This window comes from Mastacembelus armatus, chromosome 18 (assembly GCF_900324485.2).
Source record: "Mastacembelus armatus chromosome 18, fMasArm1.2, whole genome shotgun sequence".
Taxonomy (NCBI): Eukaryota; Metazoa; Chordata; class Actinopteri; order Synbranchiformes; family Mastacembelidae; genus Mastacembelus; species Mastacembelus armatus.
The window spans coordinates 6,707,738-6,727,644 of record NC_046650.1 but is presented as its reverse complement, the minus strand read 5'-3'; the positions used below and the strand labels follow the sequence as shown (position 1 = coordinate 6,727,644).

Genomic DNA, 19,907 nt, shown 5'->3' with positions numbered 1-19,907 from the left:
CCCACAGTTCTTGAAGCAGAGTTATCTGGATACATTTCAGTGCCTTTGGCTCTGCAAGTTCAGTAACTTGAAGCAAAACAAGTTGCTGCAATCTTGGCTGAATAACAGCTCAGTCTTTTGATGCTCCAGTGAATAAGTTCAGTCCAATATCTGCAAAGAAGAGCACATCTTAGAAAAGTGTGGCAAAAAGCACAGTACTGTTAAATGCAAGATGTGGTTATTTGGTTGATCAGAGGGGTACCAATCAGTCATGAATCTTCAGACTGGGGCGGTAATAAAAACTCATCACTTCCATACCAAGTTTTTTAAAGTTTCAAATATTCTCACCTTACAACCCAAACCAGCATAGTGACTCAACAGCTCCAGCTGAGACCTGAAACAGCAGAACACACATTCTGAGTTTGGGCCCCCAACACAGCCAAGTCACTAAAGGTTTTAGTCCTGTGATCAGAGGGGATACCAATCAGTCATGAATTCTCAGACTGGGGCGGTAATAAAAAAAATCATCACTTCTGTTCAAGGCCTTTTAATTCAAGCTAAAACAATCAAAGTGCAACATTTAAAACACTCACCTGAAAGGACAACCAATAATGCAATGACTTGAAGCTGCCCAACCTTTAACAAAAAAAACCAAAAATTACAATCTAGTTTGAGTTACTGCAGCAACACCTGGATGAAAGATCTAATACACTCATGATTTTGGGCTGTGATCAGAAAGCAAAGGCTCAGTCATATCCCCAGTCTGAACCTCTCCATCAGAACCCAGCAGGTCACCTTACACCTGGAGGTGGTCAGGGTCCTCAGTGCCATACTGGGTCAACAGGAGAGGGCCGACCCAACCGGATGAGATGTTCTAGCCAATGAAAACATCTCACGACTGAGAGGAAACGCATCATCACTTCTACAATCCCAGAAACAACGATTTACTGGCTCATTTACCTGTAGCACAGCTGCAGGTGTCCTTACTGCTGTCATGCATCAGCAAACCTGCAACAGGTGGGAACAGTTAGTTACCATCCAGTCTCATGAGTGGCAATGTGTTATTTCATGAATGTGTGTGATCAGAGGGGATACCAATCAGTCATGATATTTCAGACTGGGGCGGTAATAGAAACTCATCACATCTACTAGGACAACACAGCATTTACTGATCAGAAGTGTGTTTATTTTATTTTTAATACACGCAGGTATCAAACAGTCAAAAACCATTAGACACCTTTTAGTGAACTAAAGATCACTTTACATATGGTAAACCTGTACCAGGATTCTCTATCTCTTCAGGCCTACAGGAGGTATTGATGGACAAATGATAGAGAAGTCTGGTAACAGTAAGGCATGATGACTTGTCCAAAGGTTCACTGTTTCACACTCCCTGCTGTGATTTGAGGTTCAAGACACTTACCTAGTTCACCTTCCTCCAGGTCATTAATGGGCAGCTCCCTCCTAATGGGTGCAGACAGATTTCAGTTAAACCACACATTTGACACTTCACTGCATTTGGATATGAAATTCAAACTGATGTCACTAAAAACATCTCAGCATGACAAGCTTCTAGTTATTTATTCTAATTTGACTGTGCCAAGTCTGCTAATAAGGATCCTTAATCATGCAGTGTCACATCATTAGGTTTGTGTCCTTTCAGACTGTTGGTAACCCCAACACATCTTCCCCTTATTGCCAAGGCAACACCAGTGGGTTCACCTTTTCAGGTCTGGCATTGACACTTGGCGTAAGACGTGTGCGGGTGTCATCAGGAAGGAAGCTGGTGTGAGAAAATGCCTGGAGGACTCGCTCACCTGATTAAACTCATTTGGAGAGAAGACAGCAGCATCTTTGCCATCCACAGACGGATAACCTGTGGGTTAAAAAAAAAAAAAAAAAGATTCTGAGGACAAAACAACAAAGTCTGCACCATTAACTACTGACCTGCACTGCCATCAGATTTCTATTTCTCAACAGCATTTCAGACGAACGAGATTCCAGATATATCATCACTATCAGCAGGTGCAGAATAAGGGCTATAGTCACTTAATGGCATCTTACCTTCACAAACCCCACGATCATGCTCCTTAAGACATCAGTCCATCTGTTGACAGAAGACGACATTCATGAAATACACAGCATTCAAAAGAAAAGTCACTAAAGGTAATTAGAAATACAAATCAAGGTGCAATAGCACAGCCAAGTGTCCCCATCAAAAGCTACAGTCAAATTAAACTGAAGTCGAACAAACGCAGTTTCTCAGATGTTCGTGTCGTTTCACATCGGTTCAAAGTGAGCTAAGAATCATCATCACTGAACTGCACCATGAAAGGACATGTAGATGTGTTGTCTTAAAAAAAAAAAAAAATAACCCTACCATCAGACTTTAATCAGCACCTCTCCCAGTATCCACTGAAGAGGGCCCTGCAAGACAAAACAGCACTTTACTAGAGTTCAGCACTAAACCTTTCAGTGCATGTTATGATTCTGTTTGATCAGGGCTTTGGTGACAAGCTGCCATGTGACAATAGTCGTCCAGATGTTTAATGGGTGTTATCCCATTTCATCCTTTCAAACACTGATGTTACATTCAGTCAAGACAAATGTTCTCCAAAAAAAAAAAAAAAAAAAAAAAAACTGCCAGTACCAAAGAAAGTATTTTGACATTTCTCATGATCAAACTCACAGCTTACATGTTGAGATGCTGAGGTGGCGTCACTTCCTTCAGTGGCTCAAACTCCCACCTGATGGAGAATTACCAGCATTAAGTCACATGCTTAGCAATAAAACATCTTGCATGCGTTCAAGAAAGGGCAATCAGACTAAAGCTGACATCACTGTTATCAGGCATATGCTTGTCATTGATTATAATCATCATTTCTTACACCCTTCAGCCAAATTAACTCTGGGACTCTGTCACTGTGAACTCACCTCATGGTGTCTTGCAGCTGCTTTGGAAAGTTCAGAGATCACACAGAGCAACCTGCCAGGAAAATAAGGCATTAGCCACAACATAGGCCAAAAACACTCAGCATTAAAGACTAGAGCTTTTATCCCTTACTAACAATACAAAGATTACTAAAGTAACTATAGGTGGTAAACTGTTTTGAGCCCACGTGCTACTCAGAATCTGGTAAAGAGGTTTCTTCAAAGGCTGATTCAGTAAGAGAGAGTTCAAAGACTCATCACTGCAACACACTGAGCTCAAACTATCACTGCTGCACAGCTTTACACAGTATTTTATTACCTGTGTAAGTGTCCTGCCACACTCTGCCCACAGCTGGAGAACAAAAAAAAAAAAACATGAGAAATTTCATACAATCCACACAGAGAGACACATGACAGCCTCGTGCTACTCAGCATGTAGAAAAACGAAGTTTCCTCAAAGGATCAATTCAGTGAGAGAGTTCAAATGAGTCATCATGGTAGCAAGAGGCTTCTTAGCAGGCCATGCTAATCAATCACATCGATCTATTCTTAATAAAGGCTCCACCAGTGTAAGGACACATTACCTCTGCAGAGAGCAGCTTCTGGATCCTTTTCCACCATCTGAAGAAGAAACAGCAGAAACAGCATTAGCTGTTAGCAGCTATTAGCAACCACGTGACCGCCCCGTGCAACGTGTTCAGGCCGGTAAAACCGATAATCATTTTAAAAGCGTCTCACATCAGATCGATAAAGTGCAGTCACAGTCATTCAGTACAGGTCTGTGAAAAGTATCATCATTGAGAGACGGAGCTAGCAGCCGCGCCAAACCAGCACGGACATTTCCAGTCTAAGTTTCACGGACTCATCTAATGTTTCCCAACAAATGGCGCCCGCAGCTTTTAGAAAACGTGTCGTCGTCCGTGCTGACGGACGTGCAGGGCGACAGGACCATGTGTTAAAGCAGGATGGTAAAAGATTGTGGTCGGCTCTGACCGACACTCAGCTCGACCTGTGCAGACCAGCTGCAGCTAAAATCACATCCGAGCTGATAAATACATAATAAAATAAGCTTTACCTGCAAATGCGCCTTAAAATAAAACAATTCTAACAATAATTTTAGTAATAGTAAGAATATTAGCGTCTGGAATGAACCGTCCTTTGACTGTGTGTGTCCTCTTACCTCGACCAGATCAGAGAAGGAAGTGGAAGAAGCAACCGGGCCCTTTGACTTTTATCACCCGCCTCAACGACTCCTCCCACCCCCAAACCTTCCTCAGAGAGCCGGCCTTGAGCTTTTCCCGAGCTACATTCATCTCTGGAGAAATTAAACCTCACAGCGAAAGTGTTTTTGCCCAAGTTAAACTGGCCTTTTAATCTCCATGGACATGATACTGAGGATAAATGTAAAGAAAAATGAAGAGCGCGTCATTTTACGTCATTTCCGCCAAGAACGCGTCATATTTTTACAACCACAAGGTGGCAGCAAAGACACTGAAAACGGCGTGACTTCTGAACTTATTAATTTAAATAACGCGAGACTGTTTTTCTAGTGTTTTGGGTTTTTATTTTAACCTTTGAACACTGACCTTTGTAGAAATAGAAAGTACCATCTCATCTGTATTTGACCTGGTTGAGATCTAAACTTAGAGCTATGTATTCTCATACTGTATGTATTATGTGCAGTCTACAACCACGTCTACTATTAACCATATTGATATGACAAATACTGTCAGTAAAATTACACTTAAAATAATGTTTTATTACATTTACTAAATATACATCAGCTGGTGTCTCCAAACAAGATAACATTTATAACTTTCCCAAACTGTAAGAGCAGGATTAGAGAATCTAACTCCTAACATATGTCCTTGAGAGACTACGTACTTACATTAGATAATAGTCACACCAGACCACCTTGTCCACTTGAACAAACTTGTTACTGAGTCACCTGTTGACGCTGTTTGTCTCACGGCAACAGTTACCGTGGTGTTCTCTTACGATGGTGTGATGCTGTGTTTTCCAGCTCATTCATTCTGATTCATCCATCCATAATCAGGACCGTAAGAGAGCGTTACCTAATTAAAATGCAGGCACTTCTGTTGATATGTATATGACAGATTTATGTGACAGATTTATGTGAAATAAAATGAAGTAAATAAATAAATTCAGTCTTTATTTACTCTCAGAAAAGTAACATAACATTTTAGAAGCTTTGAGGAAGCTTAGCATGTTTGTAATGTTACATGTTTACTTAATCATGAGTTAATGCACACTGTTTCCACACATTCTGGGAGCTCCTTTAGAATCAGGACATATATAAAAAACTGGTACCTATGTTTGGTCCTCATTTATAAGGAGGCAATCAGGAGTTTTTTTTTTCTTTGTGTTATACACATATTTGTATACCCCCCCCACCCACTCGCCTGTCCCTTCAGGTAAAACAACCTTCACAAGAAACACACATAGGTGTACTACCTGACAGCTCCTGTATATGTATGTACACACACAGATGGGAAAACCATTGGTTTGATTAGGTGGGCATGTTTGTGTGTGATTGTCACCTCATTAACCACAAGTGATTACTGTTTAGCTGCCAGGCAGCAATACATGGCACAATTTACCATACACAAATGGGAATATCTCCAAAACAAAGGTCCACTGATCAGTCATTGCTCTATAGTTGAATTTCCCCATTCTTTGTGGTAACACGTCAGCATGTTAGTAACTTCACAGTGCTAACCCAAAGGAAGTAGTGCTCCAAGCTCTTAACAGTGGACCTGATGTAAGGAGCTAAGGCGCTAATACGTTAATACGTTAATACACCATCAAATCAGATGTACAATTAGCCATATATGGGAACCCAAAGCAGCTGAACTCCATCACATAAAGACCGCACTGTTTTAATTCAAGGCAGCCCTACAGACTTCACTGCAAAATCAACTGCTCTGTTCTATCAGCTCATAAAATGAAACATCTGGAGTCTGTGTGAAAGTAATTTGGCAGTGAGCTTCAGATTGAGTGATTAAGACTCAGTAACTAATACATATATATATATATATATATATAATTAATGTGTCTGAGGTCAAGTTCATGACTCAAATGCATCACGTGACAATAAGGTCAGCACTGAATGTATGGTCATAAAGACGTGATTGTCCATATGCGTCATTTGAACAAACTAAATATTATGAAGCGTTTAATTGTACTGTCCGCGTCTCGCTCAGTTCTACTGAAACTCTGCCAAGACGGAGCTGTGCTGATGCTTCTTCTTTGACGAAGGGGAAGGTGGCGAGGATGACGTCACAGGCGTGAGTGTGACGCTGTAGATGTTGGTGATAAAGGCCTCCCAGCCACGACGAAATGCTCTGTCCAAGGCCTGATGGGAACAAGAGTGTAAAGGTTAGCGGGGTCAGAAATATTACACAAGGATCACCTGAAAACGATTGTAACATATGAGTGAAGAGGAAAATCAACAATAGCATGGCAACAGTATTAATACCTTTTCTACAGACATCAAACACATGTATTTCCTGTGTCATGCTGCAGCTAAATGAATGAGTGCTAAGATGTTAATTTAGTGTCTCTTCTGTTGAGTTTTATTCTTTTTTACCTCATGGGTCACCATATTTATTTGAGTTATGCCAAGTCTTTAAGCAACTTTCCATTTCCGATACAAATGATGTTGACTTGTACAGTTTTGCATGTTCAGCTGGCCTAATCTGTAAATAGGCTCATTTATTGGTGCTGTGAAAGCTGCAAAATGACATGACTGTTTCCAGGGAACTTCCCAGGAAACTGTCAATACAAGCGCTGGGCATTATGTAGACAAGGTTGCTCATTTGTATTTATTTAAAAATTATTTACTCACTGGAAAATTAAAGCAAATTCATCCTGAGTTATTTGGCTGTAATGTTTTGATCTGTACCCTCTCTACAGCTTGTATTTATCACTTTTTCACTAGAAGCCAATTCAGAAGTCAAGGATTTACTTGACTGATTGAAAATGTCCTTGTATATCACAAGTTCATCACAGCTACACTTCACTTTGTGTAGCAGAAGTCTATCTTTTTTTCCTTACTCTTTCACTGTTTATCATTTTGTTAGTTTATCATCTTGTTAGATTTATTTTTACCCTGTTGCCAAAGTAACCAGTGATTTTAGGCCATTAAAAAATATTCAACCAGCACTTCTCCGATATGGAGAGTGAGCAGAAACCGGATTCTTATTTACATACAGGTATTATTGCAACACTCTGACACAGAAACTAATGTTCTGTGGACAAACTCTGTGGCTTTGGGTGTGAATGTGGTCTTATCTGAGAGGCGGTCAAACCCTGAGGCCCGAGGCTGCAGCTGACTGGTTAAAAGCGGTGGAATGTTTTTACGGTGTGGGTTTAGTGGGCGCGTCATCGCTGGTGTACTTAGTTCCCTGATCAAAGTACATGATACAGGAGGCACAGGAATGTCACCTCTGTGCACTAGTTTCAACGAATGCGGAAAATCTTTAGGAACATGTGAATAAGATACAGGAACATGCAGCAGATTTATCTCGACTGCTTGTGGTTGTACTGCTAAAAGCCTATTTTCTTCCTGTTTTAAAACGTGATTTAAAGAAAAGATCCTATCAGATGAGGCCATCTAATGAGTTGGTGACATGCACCAGTGGCTGTTGTACCTTACCCCTGGTGGCAGTCTATTTTTAAGGTGGTATGATTGTTTCCTTGGAGATTAACTGCTCAGTGTGCAGCATGTGGAGGATGTGGATCAAGAACTTCACTAATTTGTTCCACAAACTCAGTTATGTAACTTTGAGGGGTTTAATGTTTAACCTGATGGGTGAAGTTGAATAATTAATGCATATTCACAGAGGTACAGAAACTAGAAGTTAATATTAGTTTCTTCTGCAAAATTCTGATAGCAATGTTTCTTTTTCTCACCTTGCGGTAATTCTTCACTGTGTTCCTCTTTACCACCTTCATCTCCTCCTCTTGTCCCCTTTTCGTCTTCCTCTCTTCCTCTCCCTCCCATTCTCTCCCCCTCTTCTTGTCTCTGATCAGGACCTGGTCATCCGCTTCCTCTCGAGTCGGAAAGTGAACAAGCGCAGGCTCCTTCCCTTTCCCTGCCTTCTCGTTTTCTTTCTCTACCTTTTTAAGTCTCTCCGTCTCTACTTCAGTCATTACCATAGTATGGTCTAGAACCTGGGGGTCAGCTGGACTTTCCGTGCTCAGGCTGGGCCTCTCATCTCGGGGTGAGTCCTCCTCTGCTCTCCCCTCTTTCTGCTTCCTCCTGGAGCTTCTTCTCCACCTGCTGCTGCGGCGGCTGGGTTTCCTCTGGAGGAGAGTCTCCCCGTCGTCTTCTATCACCCCTTCATTGAAGTCATATCCCTCTGCCTCTTCCCTGTCATCTGCCTCAGAACTGTGCACCACAGTTGGAGTTGGGCTGCCATCCTCTACCTTATCCCCCTCCACTTTCGTGCCCCTCACTTCTTCTGTAGTCTCTGGCTCATCAAGGCGACCGTAGAAGCCACTGGATTTGTCCAGAAACTTCGGGGCCCTGATGGAGCTCCGGACAGAGGTCTTCCTGGAGTTCTTGCCGATTGTCATCTTTTCTCTCTCTGACTCTTCTTTCTCGTTCACTTCTTGTGTCCTCTGCTGCACCCTTACGTCTCACACACTTCTTTTTATGGTTACCTTCGAGAAAGAAAGGGCAAGAGAGATTAGCTCAATGCTGTTACATAACCCTGCCCTCACCCTCACTCACTGGGTCCCTTTTTTTTTTGCACTCTCAGTCTTAAAACCAGAGAATTTAATAAAGTCTAGGACAGATGACAGATGATAAAAAAAGAAGAACAATCAAACAATCGTATGAAATGAAACCAAAAGGGGAAAATATTCACATTTTAATGTTATCATCAGGGGCACATGTGTGTATCTACATTTTATCTGTGTAGGGTGGTATGTGATCTGCTATGCAAGTATGACATGATGTTTATGGAGGAAAAAAATGACAATAATCTTTTGGACATTGTAGTTTTTACCCAAAGTTCTACTCTTGACTTGACTGTGTCCAAATACGTGCGTGTGAGAGAGAGACTGTGTGGTAGTCTGTGTTATCAGGGTTGTGATGATAACTCAGTGTCAGAGCTGGAGATCCAGTGCACTTTCAGCTGAAGTCAAACACATGCACACACACAGTCAGACTTTGACACTTGTACAACCAGTTGGATGCTGAACAGAAGCCAAAATCACTGCCCTATCAGTGACTTCCTCTCATTGCCAAGTCTGCCGAACTGTTGGCTCATTCTCAATTATGTTAAAAGGACGTGGAAGCAAATTTGCTAAATTCATCAAACATGAGTCTAGCAAATCATAAAAATTGGTTGCTCACCAGTGGTTAGGAAAATGTTCCGTAAATGGTTAGCGTAGCTTAACGACCAAAGGCAGGGTAAAACAGGAACCTTGGCTCTGTCCAAAGACGAAACAAACAGCCCTAAAGTTCACTAATCTAACACATTAACTCTTGTTTGTCCAATTTTGTAGAAAAACTAAAGAATTAAAAAACACCAGGTTCAGATTTCTCTTTCTTTTTCCTCCACTTATCAATCAGTATCTTGGTTAATTAGGCTGACCATCTCCTGGATCTACTTTCACCTTCATTTACTCTACACACACATGAGGAGTAATTCATCTTTTGAAGGTGAACAATGTATTTCCCAAAATGTCAAACCTTTTCCCTGAGGAAGCAGCCAGTATATAGCACATACTAGGCCACATTTTCGTTCTATAGCTCACTTAAATCGACCTTTAGAAAGTCAGTCAGGATGTGCCAGGAAACATTTTCATTTTGCTTAAACACTAGTTGCAACGTACAGAGTAGACAGAAAGGAGAGAAATTCAGATAATTGCATTCTGTGCAGGGATCACCTGATGTTTCAAAATTCGAAGCATCTGCCGGCTGTAAGATTACAAAGTAAAGATTAAGATAGATCTCACTGAATATGATCAGAACAAAAAAAGGAAACAGTGAAGACGTCAGGAAAGAAAGAGACACCAGCAGATGCACCTTTACAACTGAATGATATATTGCTGAGAATGTAGAAAAAGCAAACAAATAAAACTGTAATATAATAATATAGTATTAAGTCTGAACAATCAGGATTCAAAAAATGAGAATAAATGACTCAAACATCCTGGTGTGTCCTGTTAGAGGAAGCAGGGGAGTCGTAAAGTGAAAGTCGGTCTCTTTTCTTATTAACTTTATGGTGCACCGAGTAAAGGCATTAAATGTCACAGCGAGAAACAGAGTTTTTTTTAGATTAACAGTTGGAAGTCTTACCTGATGTCTTGCCGTTGTCTCCTTTCTCTTCGTGCGTGCGAGCAGCGGGGAGTCTCCCGTGTGTGTGTGTCAGTGTGTGTGGGTCTGAGTGAATGACTGAACGCTCAGTATACTCTCCCAACACACAACGTCACACAGCCACCCTGCCCTAACCTGCAGCTCTGTCGTCACCATGGCAAACACACACATGCAGCCCGGTACACACACTGTCAAGGACTTTTTCTCTTTCTCTATTTGCTTGTCCGACTCTTTCTATCCTTTACATGCCTACACACACAATGACTCTGAGATAAAGTTCTGATTTCAAACCCGCAACACACATACACACCATTAATCATATTCAAAAGACCTTTTAGGATAAAACCCACATTAGCATTTCTACAACTCCTTAAAATCCTATAATATCATGACAACACAAATAAATCCTTTTCCCTAAGCTGTAGTGTTTTTAATAATTCAGCTTAATTTAACAACAATATGAAGAACATTTAAGAGAAATATCAGTGTGTTGTGGTTTGAGGTATAGTGTGACCCAAGTCTAACAAAGCTGGGACTGAAATAAGGTCATTACTTGCTATTCATATCTACTAATAAATGTAAAACACCACTCATCATTGATAAGCTGGTATACCCTAACACCCTGGAATGTGTGTGTGTGTGTGTGTGTGTGTGTGTGTGTGTGTGTGTGTGTGTATATACTGCAGATAAAATGAATGAGCTTTGTTACTGTTTGCACAGTAAACACAATGTCAGGGTGGGACAACCTTCCTATGCATGCACACACATGCATACTGTACATATGTGACAACACACCATCAGTGGGAAAACATACATATATAAACACACACACACTAACACACACACACACACACACACATGAAATCATTCACAGTAAATGTAGTGTGAATTGAGTTGCTTCTGAGAGTGAAGTTGATAATAGTTTCACAGACATGAATGAAACCAATTTATAGACTCACAAGTAAAGTCTGGCCTAGAGGCGTGTGTGCAGATGTGCTTGTATGTGTGTGTCCACGGGTGAATCATTGCGGATGAAAGACGGTTCGCCTGTGGCTCTCTGACATCAGCTTTACTTGCTCACCGCCCGGTGCACCTTCATCTTACCAGCCCTGTGTGAGTGTGTGTTGTGTGGTGAAGCAGACAGACACCTCTTTAATGCTCCATGTATGGTCACCGAGTGGATCACTTCCCTGCGGATGGCGGATAACAGTTGTTGATCACACAGGCCTGTAAAAACCTCAGCTGTGTTGAAGTTGGAGAACCCCCGCCCACTAGAGGTAATCACTGATGACGATGTCAGACCCCAGCAGAGGGTTGCCATGGTCACTGCCAAGCAGGGACAAGTTATGGTGCTCATGGTGGATGATTAGAGCAGATTTTAAAGCTAGAACAGACAATTAGAGAGGAGAGTGTGAATAGGCAAAGACATGCTGAAGGACAAGTCAGGAAACGTGACACTGTTAAGTCACAGCTCTGCTTCAAGCTACTGCAGTGAATGAATCAACACAGACAGAGAACAGGTGTGCTCTTGGCTCGGGTTCAAATAAAGCACAATAACAGACTTCAACTTTTTAGCAAAGTCAGCATTTCTTAAACAAATCTGGGTCAACATGTAAACTGAGTGGGAAGAGGAAAGGCTGAAAATACAAGAAAGGGTCATGGTCACATTTCATCTGCAAAGGCACAGAGAAAGTCTCTTAGTGTTCATTTGTCAGGACACAGTATACGGATTTGCTGCCTGCTTTAAAGGGCTATTTCACCCAAATGTTTTTGTCATTTTGCCATTACTGTGACCACCACAAATACAGTGGGTACGGAAAGATTAGTATAAGTATTATTAGTACTGTAGTATATATATATAAATATATATATAGTATTATTAAATATATAAAATATATATATAGTATTATAAAGGACGACTGGTTGCAATTGAAAGAAAGATGAATGCGGCCCAGTCCAGAGATATCCTGGAAGAAAACCTCTTCCCCAAATCCAGGTGTGAAAAACTTGTTGCATCATTCCCAAGAAGACTCATGGCTGTACTAGCTCAAAAGGGTGCTTTTACTCAATACTGAGCACAGGGTCTGAATACTTATGACCATGTGATATTTCAGTTTTTCTTTTTTAATAAATTTGCAAAAATTTCTACATTTCTGTTTTTTTCTGTCAAGATGGGGTGCTGAGTGTACATTAATGAGAAATAAAATGAACTTTTTTGATTTTGGCAAATGGCTGCAATGACACAAAGAGTGAAAAATTTAAAGGGGTCTGAATACTTTCCGTACCCACTGTATATTCCATTTAACTTTGATTGCACTGGCATGGAGGTAAATACCTCAGAATGACAATTACCTGTATGTCAATATATAGGACAACATATATTTAATGTAATTTTGTGTTGTATTGAATAAGACAACAACAAAGAGGAAAGGTGGGATGTGATTCTGGAGAATACTCAAAGAGCTTAAGTTTTTAATTCAGTTCAGTCAGCATGCTCATGTATAAGTTTCACCTTTTGACTTTTCAAGTGCTTTCAACACTATTCAGCCCCACCTGCTAAGTGCAACGATGCAGGATATGGAAGTTCCAGCAGACATGGTGGAGTGGATCAAAGACTACCTCACTGGGCGGCCACAGTTTGTTCGCTTAGATGGGTGCATATCTGATGTGGTGATGAGCAGCACCGGTGCACCTCAAGGAACTCTACTGGCACCATTCCTGTTTACACTCTACACCTCAGACTTCCGCTACAACTCAGGAACCTGTCACCTCCAAAAGTTCTCTGATGACTCTTCAATCATTGGATGCATCACCAATAATAACGATGAGGAATACAGACACTTGATAAAAAGCTTTGTTGATTGGTGTAACAACAACTGTCTAAAGCTCAGTATCAAGAAAACCAGAGAACTGGTGGTGGACTTTAGGAGGAGCAGGAAAACCCCAGTCCCTGTCTACATCCTTGGAGACGAAGTAGAGATTGTGGACTCCTACAAATACCTTGGAGTCCACATTAACAACAAACTGGACTGGTCAAACAATACAGATGCACTCTTCAAGAAAGGACAGAGCAGACTTCTTCCTCAGGAGTAGCGAGTGCACTGTTCTTTTCAGTTGTGTGCTGGGGAGGTGGCATCAAGGCTGGTGAGGCCAACAGACTAAATAAGTTGATCAGGAAGGCAAAATCTGTTGTTGACAGTCTGGAGGCTGTGGCAGAGAGGAGGATGGTGGACAAAATAAACTCCATACTGGACAATTCTGCCCACCCACTTCATTAGGAACTGTGGCAAATGGGAAGTTCATTCAGCCACAGACTAATTCCCCCTAAAGCCAAGACTGAAAGATTCAGGAAGTCTCTCACACACACACACACACACACACACACACACACACAAACCCCCCCAAATAGATAGTTAATTACTTTATTAAGTACTATTAATCAATATAATTTAAATAATCTCAAATTTAATAACTGCTGTAACAACTGAATTTCCCCTTGGGGATTAATAAAATACTTCTTCTCCTTCTTCTTCTCCTTCTTTTATTGCAACCACATTTTATTTTGCCACTGTGTTTGAAAAAAGACCCTGGAAAAAACATGTTTACTATCATATAGGTTTATTTTCAAGGCCAGGAACAGACATAATCACATTATACAACGTAAAGGACAATATTACAGTAATAAATACATTATACAGCAGTGTAGAACTGACTTACAGGCACTAATTACACTTAAGCAGGCACTAGCTGTTTTTACAGTATCATACAATAGTAACTGAGGAGCACTTCTTAGAGCTTAATTTGCTTATTCTTCCATCTTCTTCTAAGACGTCAGGGATGATCATTAATCACAGTTCAAGTAGTTCCATTTATATTTGAATCTTTCTTCAAATATACATTTGAAATACTGCTAACGTGAAGAACCAGGGATTTCCAGCCTATTTAAGGCGAATTCAAGTGATTTTCTGTGCATAAATAGAACATGAATGTTTTGTATTTGTTGACTACATAAAGAATATACATGAGCATTGGTGGTGGTGTTTCTTTGTTCAGAGGCTCTAAATGAGACTAGACTTTTTGTTTCATGTTTGACTAAATGTATACATGGTGAGTCCTATGCTGGATGAAATTACCTATTGTCCTATGACACTAGTGAAAATCTGCATATGCACTCTGAGCTTTAACCGTAAAGCTAAACTGGGTGTGGAACCACTGCGTCTCTGTATTTGTTATGTATGTGTTGCAAAGTTGCAGCAGTTGTTTGCAGCACATGAGCATGAGAGCTTAACAAAGACAAGGTAACAACTAGTTACTAGGATCTGTCCAGTACTTGGTGTGTGCTGCCACTGCTGTTTATGTCATCAGTACTTTTCATTGTCAAAAATGCCACTTTGCACTACATTTGCAACATAATACTATTGCATTGACAGCAAATGCATACATTTTGATAAGACATGTTGCATTAGATTATTAGAATGCTTCCCATAGTGATGATGATGCTTTTTTTTTTACATGACTAAAAACAAATCGCAGCGTCTATATGGCTGAATAAAGACATAAGGACACTAATCATGCAAAAACAGAAGCCATGCATGAATAAAGTGCATTGTTGCATGATTCTTATCCAGGAATCAGTCAAGACGTTGGCAGCTGCACTGATAAAGCTCAGTACGAATCAGAGCCAACAAAAACAGAGGAAACAGAAACAGGAGGCTGGAGCCAGCGATGATGTACCTCAGCCAAAAAGACTTTTCTAAAGAGTTACACTGCAGGATTCCCACTGAGCACAAGTAAACATGTATAACCCTACAAACGATGCAAGTCTGTGTTGAGATTTTTTTTTAATGAGAAATCTATCAGTAGTTTCACAGCCCGGATTTGTAAAATTTTAATTTGGTGCCCCCATGAGGCAACTGTTTAAACTTCAGACCGAGTACTCATCCTGTGTAAGTAAGTAACTCATTAAAAGCAAAGAAAACCCTGATACGCACACTAACAGTCAGCACAGTTACTATATACACGCACGTACATATACTACCTGACACAAAATCATACAGTCACAATGAGGAAAATTTAAATGTCAATTCTAACAGATAGTGTCCTGTTTTACAGTATTTACAATGCACAGTTACATATGCAGCACTTAGCAGCAGAGTATGCTTTGCACTGTGTCTGTCTGTGTATGTGTGTGTGTGTGTGTGTGTGTGTGTGTGTGTGTGTGTGTGTGTGTGTCTGTGTGTTCTTCAGACCTCCACAGCAGGGTCTGAACCCAATCCCTGAGCCTGCAGAGCCTCCTCTCTCTTCATCTTCGGTTTCTCTGTCCGTGTGTGCCACACCAGTACCTACCAAATACGCACACACGTACAAACACGTACACACACGGACACACACATAAGGAATGGAAATAAAATACTAAAACGGTCTTTAAAAATATACTTTAAATGTAATTAAAATAAAAAATGTCAATGCACATTACATTTCATCTTAAAAAATATCTTCTCCAGAATTTTACTAATACACATATATTCTGTAAGCAGTCTCCAAAGACTACATACGTAATCCACACAGACATGAATTGCAAGTTTCTGAGAAGTGTCGCTCATACTTTAGTGCAGTTGTCTGCTTTGGGTTCCAGTTCATCCATCGTAACCAACCCCTGGAGGAAGCTGCTTTCCAGGAAGCCCATTGGTGCCTCTCCATCAAAACAAGCCTCTGGATTGGCCAGAACCAGTTTGAGGGACACTGCAAATCCAGCCATGTCCATTGGGAAGGGGCGACTGGGACGCCAACCGGTATGAAAGCGGACGACCTTAGAAGAATCACACAAATACTAAATTCACTTTAACAATTCATATGAAGTGGCACATCTGTTTAATGATCAAGATATCTGAAAAGGTTTTGTGTATTGACAAATGAGAATACTGTAAAACACTGACCTTTCCTCCTTCAACCACTGGCTTCTCGTATTTCATCCCTCCAACCAGCCCCACCGGCCACACTGACACTCGCTGAGTATTCCTCATCTAAGACAAGAGGACGATTATTTTTCCTCCTTAGTAAGTGAACATTTAACACACACACACAGTAACATAACACTGTTCCTGTTGAGTCACAACACCCACTTCTTCAAAGATCTTCAGGCTGTATGTGTTATCATCATCAGCAAAGTAAACCACTCCCTGCTGGTTGTCTCCTCCTGGCTGAGCTCTTCTGTCTTCTCTGAGCCACCGTAGACCCTCATTCCTCTGCTCCACCCCCCGAGGCTTCAGCCAGCTGGGGTCACCCTGGAGAACGACCATTGAGAATGAAATTTCATGTTCGTACTTGAAGGAGGAAAAATACTGAATACTACACCTGAAAATATTAGTTTGATTCACACTTAGATAAAATGTGAAAAGTACTTTTTGTCTCCACCCACCTCCTGTAGTTTGCGGTCCTTGGCAGTGGGCATGTGTAGGTGTGTGTATGTCAGGCCGCTCTTAAACAGGAGGTCGGTCACCAGTTGTGTCTTGTGAGGCGAGTCCTCCACCACAATCCAGTGGAGCTGAGGAACATGGAGGAACGTCTGCGACAAACGAGTCAGCTCTGCCTTCTGCACCAGCCTGGACATGGACAGAGACAGAAATCATTAGTAGGAGATGAAGCAAATGAGTGAACAGGGAATGAAGTAAGGAAGACTACCTCGCGTATGTTGGGGTGATGACAAAGATGGTAGGCAGGGAGGACTTGGCTGGTTGTTTCTGGGGTTGTTTGGTCACCTCTAACTTCCTCATCTGCTCCTTAACATGGTGCAGCTCCCCCCGCAGCCGAGATATGGTACGGTCATGCTCTGTGCAGTCACAGCGCTGACCTGTATGCACGGCATTAGGGACCAAACACAAAAGACATCGCTGAGTTTTTATACCATCCTGAATTAAATTTTGCACATACATCTTTAATTAAGTGCATTAGATTGTTATTTGAATACCATACAGCATATGCATTACACTTAGAGACAGCATATGATGCACTTAACACTGAGTCCAAATGTCAGCAAAATAAAAAGAGTGTTTTTATTCTGTCTGAACAAAGGAAATCACCCTTGGTCTTTTTGTCTTACTCTACTCACCAAGCTGCATCAGTGCGTAGACCAGGCCCAGCAGAGAAACCATGAAGTAGAGCACAAATACAGTCTTCAGCTTCAGCTTCATCCTTGTTGCCATGGCACCCAGACCCGCTGAGAGGATGACATTGTCACAAACCAGCACTCTCTAAACCTCACTGTTTTCTGTTGTTGTTGTTTTGTTTTTGGTGATTTTAAATGTGCACTTGAAGATGCTGAGACACAAAGACTCTACATTTAGCTTAGCCAACTAGCTCGGAGGGGCTGTCATCCCCATCCAGCTTTATCCAGCTGACATTTCCTGAGCTTCTGCTGTGAAAAGTTGAAGCTAAGTGTGTTGGTGGCCGCTAACGCTATTCCTGTGAAGGTCGGCTAACACTGATGTATTTGGTGACACAAAACTGTGAGCCTAGCTATGTTCGCCTGACAAATTGGTTTTACGGAGAAAACAGCTCGACTGTTAATTTCTTACACTCACCCGAGGCGGGAGATGGTGGGAGAGAGAAGCGGCAGAAGAGAGTTTATGAGTTTACAGATTTATTTCATCTTGGACTGATCTGGGCAAAGGCACCTCAGTCTCCCAAATCTCCATCCACTCGACTTAGCAAGGGCTGCTGCTGCAATGTACCAACAACTTCCGCTCCTAGTGCAACAAAGTAAGTAGTCCCCCACGCAACATGCACTGTAAAAGACATCTATTGGTTCCTCTTGTCCTTCCCGTATCTTTCTGCCATGTACATTTTTAAAGACAAATTTGCTTCAAAAGGTTAATGCCTCCCTTGGAAAGCTTTAATATATAAAAACCTATAAATGAGTTGTTTTGTGCGTCATCATGTTTGCCATATAACTGCTTTTTGATTTGTATCCACCTTAACAATGCTACTTTGTAAATCCCTTTTACAGCAAGGGTTTCTATATTTCGCTATATGATAATTGATATATGATATATGATAATTTTTAAAAAAAATGACATTTCTTGAATAGTCAAACTTTCCTTTATTTGTAACATACAAATAAAACACTGGCAAGGCAGAATGAATTGGTTTTCCCTTTCATTGTCACTTATGGACAGGACTGTAACACTCTTTTTTTTTTTTTGTTGCTTTTTTTTAAACATCATGTTTAAAAAAGTGCTTCACCTGTAAAAGGCCAAGAAATGAAAATGGAGATGGATCCACAACAGCTTATATATATATATATATATATATATATATATATATATATATATATATATATATATATATATATATATATATACACATATATATATATGAATATATATATATATACACACACACACACAGAAAAGACCAAGAGAAGAATCTATGATTCTGTGATTTTTCAAAATAAAAGCACTCACTGTTGTTAAAATTAACTACTTAAAAGTAGGCTCATATTCCAACTTAAGATATTTTCATAAAAGCATGTTTACTTCCTCTGAGCCTTTTATTTATTTTTACACACCCCACTAGCCTGAATTGAATATAACCACCAAGTACTGATCTAGGGTCAGTTACAGCTGTGTCATATTGATTTTCAAGAGTTTTTTTTCACCGTCACTGCATCATATCCTAAAAACTGAACAGTAGTATTATCACGTTCTCAGCTGCAGAAAAAGTAACATTTTTAGATAATGGTTTTCAAATCAAAGTTTATTAAAATAGTTTATTTAAATTCTATGGCCTGACACAAAAAACTGACTCTAGGTCAGAGTTGCAGCCAATCCAATCCAGCCAGCACCTAATTAACAACATGGCTGTTGTAGTAAATCAGATGAGGTTTGATTACATTTGATTAACCTGAGAGAGAGAGAGAGAGAGAGAGAGACTGTCAGTCGGTCGATATACTATCACTATGTACAACGTCCTCTTTTTATTGAAACCAATGCAGTAGAAAAAATGAATTACCAAATGTACCGGATGTCAGTATAGAACTTAAACAAGCAACAGGTTAATTGTTTTTGTTGATGATGAGTAGAAACAAGCATGAAACACCAACATACTTTCTAAACTTCCCCCAGTCTGGAAACAACCAGAAACCGTCTCCCCAGGCTTTGTTAAACCAAAGGTTATTTTCATTAAGCAGGTTATTTCAGTATTGACGTTTTCCTAAGAAAGTGGCTATCTACTTCTTATTTCAACACCCACCCCCACACCCACCCCCGTTATCACATGCTTTGATTAGGCATTGATTGATTAGTCTACAAAATCTCAGCTCAAGCCTTAATTTGACCAGTTTCAAAACATTTCAAACTGTACCAGGTTAAATTAAGAACCTGGTAGAATTAGATAGAGGAATATCTGCATCCACTGCTGTGTAAAGAAATATCTTTTTACTCCTGCAGCCCACACATAATATCTGTACAAACCACCTACAGTCCTGGAATCACAGGGTTTTATGGTGATTTCTAACCAGGGCCTCTAATGAGTCAACAAGCACTCAAAACTGTCCAAAAATACCCCGAAGGTCTTGTAAACAGATATGAAATGAACAAGGTCAAAGTGGCTTACGGCAGCTGTTCGATTTCACCGAGCAGTACGGTAT

At 40.6% G+C, this 19,907-nt stretch overlaps 2 protein-coding genes and 6 non-coding genes across 8 annotated transcripts; all 8 read right to left on the bottom strand.

Annotated features, from left to right (window-relative positions):
* Positions 1-224: 224 nt before the first annotated feature.
* Positions 225-296, bottom strand: LOC113125802 (small nucleolar RNA SNORD31). The gene has a single exon (XR_003295215.1). It is a non-coding gene; the product is annotated as a small nucleolar RNA SNORD31 (small nucleolar RNA).
* A 150-nt stretch (positions 297-446) lies between these two features.
* Positions 447-517, bottom strand: LOC113125761 (small nucleolar RNA SNORD31). Its single transcript, XR_003295178.1, has one exon. It is a non-coding gene; the product is annotated as a small nucleolar RNA SNORD31 (small nucleolar RNA).
* A 538-nt stretch (positions 518-1,055) lies between these two features.
* Positions 1,056-1,130, bottom strand: LOC113125760 (small nucleolar RNA SNORD31). Its single transcript, XR_003295177.1, has one exon. It is a non-coding gene; the product is annotated as a small nucleolar RNA SNORD31 (small nucleolar RNA).
* Positions 1,131-1,633: 503 nt separating this feature from the next.
* LOC113125762 (small nucleolar RNA SNORD22) lies at positions 1,634-1,759 on the bottom strand. The gene has a single exon (XR_003295179.1). It is a non-coding gene; the product is annotated as a small nucleolar RNA SNORD22 (small nucleolar RNA).
* A 173-nt stretch (positions 1,760-1,932) lies between these two features.
* On the bottom strand, positions 1,933-1,999 carry LOC113125801 (small nucleolar RNA SNORD30). Its single transcript, XR_003295214.1, has one exon. It is a non-coding gene; the product is annotated as a small nucleolar RNA SNORD30 (small nucleolar RNA).
* Positions 2,000-2,236: 237 nt separating this feature from the next.
* LOC113125800 (small nucleolar RNA SNORD29) lies at positions 2,237-2,301 on the bottom strand. The gene has a single exon (XR_003295213.1). It is a non-coding gene; the product is annotated as a small nucleolar RNA SNORD29 (small nucleolar RNA).
* Positions 2,302-5,066: 2,765 nt separating this feature from the next.
* LOC113135732 (uncharacterized) lies at positions 5,067-10,392 on the bottom strand. Its single transcript, XM_026315974.1, has 3 exons — positions 10,244-10,392; positions 7,846-8,598; positions 5,067-6,286 (listed from the first exon to the last, which is right to left on the bottom strand). The coding sequence occupies exons 2-3, from the start codon at positions 8,509-8,511 to the stop codon at positions 6,137-6,139; spliced, it is 816 nt and encodes a 271-aa protein (XP_026171759.1). The 5' UTR covers positions 8,512-8,598; positions 10,244-10,392; the 3' UTR covers positions 5,067-6,136.
* A 3,470-nt stretch (positions 10,393-13,862) lies between these two features.
* b3gat3 (beta-1,3-glucuronyltransferase 3 (glucuronosyltransferase I)) lies at positions 13,863-17,997 on the bottom strand. The gene is made up of 8 exons (XM_026299244.1): positions 17,842-17,997; positions 17,370-17,477; positions 16,943-17,111; positions 16,680-16,863; positions 16,384-16,545; positions 16,198-16,284; positions 15,867-16,070; positions 13,863-15,603 (listed from the first exon to the last, which is right to left on the bottom strand). The coding sequence occupies exons 2-8, from the start codon at positions 17,461-17,463 to the stop codon at positions 15,505-15,507; spliced, it is 999 nt and encodes a 332-aa protein (XP_026155029.1). The 5' UTR covers positions 17,464-17,477; positions 17,842-17,997; the 3' UTR covers positions 13,863-15,504.
* Between the last annotated feature and the right edge of the window lie 1,910 nt (positions 17,998-19,907).